The following is a 7,186-nucleotide window of genomic DNA, read 5'->3' as shown; positions in this document are numbered from 1 at the left end:
GGGGGGGGGTGGGGGGCACGACACACAAAATAAACCCCACAAAATAAACCCCACAAAATCTAGTGACATTTGATTTACCACTTAAATACAGAGACAGCACATGGGTAAGTTTTGCATATGCCCATTTACATCAGTGAAGACAACCATCACATTTGTTTCATGTATCAAGGAAGAATTTCTCCCTTCCCAACGAACAGAACACTTTAACATGGTAATGGAATTAAATAGAATTACTCAGGGCTTCTCCTGTTAATGCATGATCATCTCTCAATCTACAAGATTCAGCTGTTTGATTTCTATCTTGTTGAAAAATCCAACCCCACACACTTTGTAAAGGTAATGCACCCACTCTTCATTAGTGAGAAGGACACATAAGCATTTTTAGTCTATGAGTTTATCAGTTTATCATTCCAACTAAGCTGACAGGTGATAAGAGTTCAGTTCCTATATCCCAGTTGCAAGGTAAAAATAAGTTAGCATCACACAGTCACTATGGATCAGAACGACGACAGTTAAGTCTGCAACTTGCAGAGAAGTGTCTGGTCATGTATCTGATGGACTCTGTATAGGTCTGTACAAATTGCAGAACAGTGACTCAGAATGGAACAGAACTGGGTACATTACAGATGCAACATGAGCATGTTTATAACAGGATAGCAGTTTCCTACCCATTCCCTTTGCCAGAGCTCATATCTACGAGCTTTCCCCTCATGCAATCCCTGCCTCCCAGCAGGATCTCATGGAGACTGAGTTTCCTCATTTTGCTGGAAGTCTTGGGAACCCTTCCATATCCCTTAGTTAACTAAAGCCTGGAAAACCTGCAGCTAGACTCTCACCAGAACTCATATACTCATGTTCCAAAATTATATTAGGAGCTTTTTGAAATACCATCCTTAGTTTTCTGCAGTTCTCTTTTTAAAAAAAAAAAAAAAAATTCCTCCATGCTCAAGGAACAAATTCTTTTGTTTTAAGATAGATAGATAGATATCAGTAAATATTTTTTCCCCCTACATGTGCTAACAGTTGCATACACAACTGCAAGGAACAAAAATGGAGAATGCACTCAAGTTTTACTTATGCTGCAGTTTTACCATAGTTGCAGTTAAGCGAATGTAACTTACAGTTAAATTTTTCAACACTCAGTGAATAAAAAGTGCTAATGTTCAAACTGAAAGAAGAAATCCCCCCCTTTTACCCACATTAATCCATAACAGCTGTTCCGTTACCAACACCACACACATCCTTCTCCTTCTCCACCACCATAGGCTTTCCTACTCATTTTATTTACAGATTGTGCATGTGGCTTCTCTCTTTAGAATAGTCTACTATGCTATCAAGACTGAACTTTTTAAATGCAGTTCCTTCCCTTTTAAAGAATGCAGGCAGAGTCTTCAGAAGTTTTTAAAAGCAAATCTCATTTCCGTGATCTGCTGCTCCACAAGCACTTGTTTTGGCACCAGTAGAGAGGGTGACCAGTGGTGGTAAGCACTTCTTATGAGAGGTTCTCTGATGAAACCACTCCATCTTGGAACGATCACTTCGTGCTCCCCTCCCGTAAGGGAAGATATGCTGGAACTCAAATAATAAATTCTATAATGTTATGCCTGTGTTAATGACAGCAGCACATGGGAACCTCAGGGAAGCAATGTATTCTTCCAAGGCTTTCTTAAAAAAGTATAAACAATATGAAAGTATCACTAATTAAATATTGCATCACTTTCTCCAGAGAAATATATTACATTTTATGAATCTGGGAACACAAAAAAGCTTCTATCTTCCACCTATGGACATACAGATATGTAAAAATTACTTACAAGCAAGTATAGGAAAGTAATTTATGCACTGTATTACTATTAGCACTCTTTCTTCCCCCACATTCCAGTTAAAAGCTTTTATGTGGTGTGTCACTTCTCATGTTTCACATATCCTTGAAGTGTTCACACATTCTGTAGTAAAATTTGTTAAACGGCAAAGAAACCTTGCAATTTAATGCTAAGTTATTCCACCTCTTTCCATCTTTTAAGAAACGATGAGATGATGGGAGCCCCTCACCCAAAACTGGAGGGGAAGTGTGTGGGGGAAATCACATTTTTGAACACTGCAGCTTTAAATTTGCACAGTATACCATTTCATTCATTCACGGTTGTTTTGTTGTTCTGGGTGTCCCCCCCAACTGTTTTACCCTCTTCATACCACAAGGAAAATAATTTTGCAACAATGCAAAAGAACAGTAAAATATCTGCAAGCCATGATCCATAGTAGACTGCTGCAATGTGCAGAAATCAAAACTGTTCTTTTTATGTAGAATGTCACTTGCAGATGCAAACATGTCTCTCAAGTTCATTTGTGTGAGGTCCTAAAATGAGTGTTTATTTTTTTTTAAATTGTTTTCCTTTATACAATGAAGAAACATTTAGTTTGTAATGCACTGAAACAAGTTGTTTAACTTTTTAAACCAGCGAGACCTCAAAAATATGCTATATCTGATACTTAATGTTAGAATCGTATCTTGTATTCCACTATTTCAAAAACACCCAACATAGTATAGTACTGACAACTATAGTCAGAATCTACCACCTCTATTGCAAGGCATTTCTTTGAGAGGCTTGTTACAAAGAAAGGACGCAGGACAAGAATAAAGCTGTTCGTACAGCTGTATTATGAATCTTGCAAATATCAGTAGTCTTTTGTTTTCAAAAATCAAGGAAGACTTTGCAGAATTTCCTAAGTAACTAAACTCCATATTTCTTCAATAATGTCCTTAAGAAAGTATTTCTAAAACTGCTTCACTGAGCATGATTTCTATTCTTTGAGATTTATTACCTATCTCATCCCCAATGGACTCAATTCTCATATTTTTCATAATGTGAAAGTACACAGGCAACAGTTTAGCCTGAAATGTACATTTGCTTCACAGTCAAGCTATTTGGGAAATTCTCCCTACCTGATATTTTTCCTTCTTCTAAATTCTTTGTTAGTCCAGACATTTAGGCATAATTCCTTGCTGTCAGCAAATGAAGTCGGTACACAAGTTTTTTCAGTAATGTCATCACCTGCACATAAAGGGATTGCCAGGTCGTCAAGGGGACTTGACAAGTTAAAAATCTAATGATAACTTTTCCAATATTTAATTCAAAAGTTCTAGAACAAAGATTTAGAACTCCATAAAATAAGGCTAATCTTAAAAAAACCTGAATCCAAGAGGGGGAATTACAAAAATCAAAACCAGACCTAACAGAATTCCTTTTTTTTTTTTTAATTCTCTGTGCCTTCTCCAGAGATTTGCACCTTTCAAAGTACAAATCTGATCCCTGTAGTCCATGATATTACCAAAGTAAATCATCAAAAATGTCATCTGCAAAAGCCAGGACATGATCCTGTAGTGCTTCGCAATTGCATGAAGTAGAACATAGGGGCAACTGATTAGGGTGCTAGTAGGAATGTTACCAACTTTTAAAAAAAAGTTAAATTGTTAAATTGTTGCAGAGACACTGAACATAATAATCCAATAACCAGATTAACTCCAATAACCAGAGTAGTCTTTTTTTCATGAGTTACTTATTCCCACAATGAATATGGTAGATTTTGATCAACAGTCTTAACATTTCACAGAAAGTGAAGAGGTCATACAACTGACTCAGTTTCTAACAGATAAATTCCTAGCTCTAGACAGACATGCAGACAGACACACAGACAGAAAACAATCCTCTTTCTTTGGTGTTACTACAGACAAAAGCAGAAGGAAGCAATGCATCCAAAGCAGTGACCAGTCATTGTAGAGGTGAGATTTGGTTATGTCTTCAGGGAATGGTGACTGAAGCATGAGCTTACTACATTCAGTGTCCAGCCTCCAGGCTGCAATAGTGAGTGTGTACATCAAGCTTCAAGAGATCTCTTTGCAACAATGAAGTATCAAATATATTTTTATCAGTGACAATGCATGTGCTCCATAAGCTGTTATAAAAAGCATTATCATAACCGGTAATTTCACACTCCATCTTGACACAAAGGTACATCTTGAATGCCTCCACAGTGGAAGTGTTATTCTTCCCTCTTTCTGCTATGGCCCTGAAAACCTGAAGAGATGACTTAAAGTTTGGGCCTTTTCAAGTATGAGGAATGGTTTAAAAAGAAGCTTTGGACATACACCACTTTGGAAAGAATAGTGACTTGTTTAAGAAATCAGCTTAATCACCAGCAACAAGAACTTAGGCAATCTTTTAGCATAAACACTTTGTCTTCCATCTGAAGGTTATGAACTCAGAGAAAGGGGACACAATGCTTTCATCTTAAAGGATGCTGCTAGTGTGAGAACTGAGGTCCTTCAGCTATCAGCGACATTACACTGGACTTTGTCATTGGCTGAATCTGGCACTTAAGAACATGTCAAAATGAACAACATTATGAACCTGTCCTTCACAGCACTAAAAGAAAGGAAGTCTCTCAGAGTTGGTGCCTCAAAACTGTGGACTGGTAATACCAGGCTCCCCCAAGTCATAGGTACCAAAATGCGGTCTGTGGATCATTTCAGTTCTACTTCTAACAATCTGAAAAAATGACTATGAAAGGCAAATCTACATAAACTATGTAAGTAATCAAATATATGAGTATTTTAGAGGAGTCCATATCTTCACTGGAAAACTCCTACAAGTTTATAAAATTAGTGAGAAAAATGGCCTAAAACCAGTGCTGCAGAAGTACCTAAAATCTTCTCAGGTGCTGCTGGAAAAAGTTTCTCACTATGTCTGGACAACACTTTCTTGTTGACTTAACCAAAATCTTTTTGAAGAAGTAAAACTAGACTGGCACTTAATCTCCCTGCTAGACTGTTGAGAGTGTCAGGAAAACCACTAGCAGACAAATGGATTTTGCCAAGAAGTAGCATACAGCTTCACTTCCCTGTCCTACAGACTAGGATTGCACAAACCGTTTCTTGGAATGAGTCATCCAGGCAAACAAGATACTTCTAAACAAAACCTACAGCTTCAGACAACATGCCATGTTGAAGCTGGCTGGGCAAGGCAGCAGTTGTACTTCCAGAAACTTACTGTTCTTAAGCGTTATTCAGAAGTAAAAGCTTCTTTATTTGTATTTTCAAGCAAGGCCTGACAACAGAATGCAAGGAGAAATTGAAACTAACAGACCTAACTCCAAAAGCCACAAATAGGAAAGTAGGAGCAGGAAAAGCTTCCCCCCACCCTGCCATCTAAAGAACAACTCCAGTTCCTCCTCAAACTGAAAGGCAACTAAGGGATACTAAAAAGCAGCAGCACTGTGCAAAGTCTTCAGTGTCAAGTACAAATACTGGCAGATTGCATGTGTGCTGAATGAGGAGCTGCTGACAAAGCACAAAGATTTCCAAATGAACATGCATGCACACTCACAGTGGAACATGCAAATAAACAATTAAGTCAAAAGAGAAAATTAATTTGAAGTAGAGGGTATCATAGTATTCAACTACAAGTCGAAACCATTTCGTATTTGACTGTTACGTTCTCCTTTACATTTGACTCTGTTCTCAGAGAAAGTGTCTTAAGTAACACTTCAGAATCTCTCTTACCCTTTACACTTTGCAAATGGAAATTAACATCACTGCTAACACTCTTGTTAAATCCTTCCCCCAAAAGAATGGGGCAACATGAAAGCAATTCACTGGAAAGGATATCACAATTTCTAAAATTCAACTGTCTGAAATAATAATTCTTCAAATCACCAGGTACAAGTAAAGTGGCTAAAAAGTAACCTGAGAGAATGAAAGATAAAACTATTCATGGATGTTCATTCTCCCTGCTGAAAAATGAAACAAGTCTGATGAACAACCAGGTATTTTTATGGAAAAATATATTCCATTCTCCACGCACAAACTGAAAAAGTGTAACAAACAAACAGTAATAGAAAGCAATGTCGTTTTCTTGAAGACTGTAAAAAGAGAAGTAACATTACAGGTTGGTCCAAGCCAAGAACTCTATACAGACTCCTAAATACAAAAAGGATAACAAACTTCCCCAAACAGGTGCATTCAGTGTTTTGAGGTATAGTTTTCACTGCAAAATGATGTCAACATGGACAAGTTAGTTTCGTAAACTTTAGCAATATTACTGGTTTTATTTTTTCTTCTCTTTCCTTCCTTCTGTATTGCATCTTATGGTACTTTTAAGTTTCCTGACTTGTAAAAAATAAGAGATATACAAGCACACTATAATTGTACTTACGGTGTAAGAAGCAATCATATTTAAAACAGCGTCTACAGAAGAGCGTGTGAAAAGAGTGCAGGCTTTGCTCCCTCTGAACAGATTTAGCATTTGGTCCATCTATGTTTGGTGTGCATTCAGGAGGAAGAGCTCCAGGAAGCTGCTGCTCAGTGAGTTCTTTGTATCTTAAAAGAAAGAAATAGAAGTTAATTATTCATAATAATTTTTGATTCCACTACAGCTCTGCATTTTCAGTGACAAATTAAAAAAAAAATTAAGAAATATGTGCCAGCTAGAAGGGTCAGTCTGTCAGTGGCATGACAGCTTTATTCCATACTCTTTAATACAGATATAAAATTGGCTAGGAAAGAATGCATTTATCTTCTGGACCATCATCTCCTCATATATATTATTCACTATCACTCAAAAAAAAAAAGTCTCCTTTTTGAACAGAAGCTTTTATTTTACCACTTCAAAAAAAACATAGATTATTAAACACATGCAAGCACTCGCTTTTCAATAGTTTGAAAGGAAGGCTAATAAACACCTCTGTATTGTTTGACTTAGGGGGAACAGCTAATTCCCTTCAAGTATCACTTGCAGAAGTTACACAACTGCCACAGAACCTAGCAGAAAGGGGAACCACTCCTAATCAACAAATATTTAACGACATCAAGGAATCATTGTTGCATAAAGCAACACAGCAATATATCCTAAGAAACACTTTCTTACTTCTCTTTCAATTCTTCTGCTGTACCCTTGTCTGGAAACATTGAGGAAATGGCTTCAAATATCTTGTCAGAAGGAAATCTCCGAGGTGGGTGGGTTTCTTTCTCTGTCAAAGAAGCAAAAAAATTTTTAAACAGCAACAAAAAAGTTATATTTCTGCTCCTTTGATACTTCAAGGAGGTGTTTAGAGAAAGGGTGGCTTCACCAAAATCCTTATAAAAAAAGAAGCAAAGGTTTTTATTTCTAAGTTACAGACAACTTAAACT

General features: G+C 37.0%; 1 protein-coding gene across 1 annotated transcript in view; it reads right to left on the bottom strand.

Moving 5' to 3' along the window:
- The window catches only part of EZH2 (enhancer of zeste 2 polycomb repressive complex 2 subunit), a gene marked incomplete at its 5' end in the record, with an annotated part of 24,246 nt that overhangs the window by 16,498 nt on the left and 562 nt on the right, over positions 1–7,186 (bottom strand). Inside the window, 2 exons of the mRNA XM_010293441.1 lie at positions 6,213–6,376; positions 6,924–7,026. Of these exons, the coding sequence (XP_010291743.1) occupies positions 6,213–6,376; positions 6,924–7,026 (267 nt within the window). The remainder of the gene's footprint in view (positions 1–6,212; positions 6,377–6,923; positions 7,027–7,186) is intronic.

Source organism: Phaethon lepturus, unplaced genomic scaffold (assembly GCF_000687285.1).
Source record: "Phaethon lepturus isolate BGI_N335 unplaced genomic scaffold, ASM68728v1 scaffold9858, whole genome shotgun sequence".
NCBI lineage: Eukaryota > Metazoa > Chordata > Aves > Phaethontiformes > Phaethontidae > Phaethon > Phaethon lepturus.
This window is presented reverse-complemented; position numbering and strand designations above follow the sequence as displayed.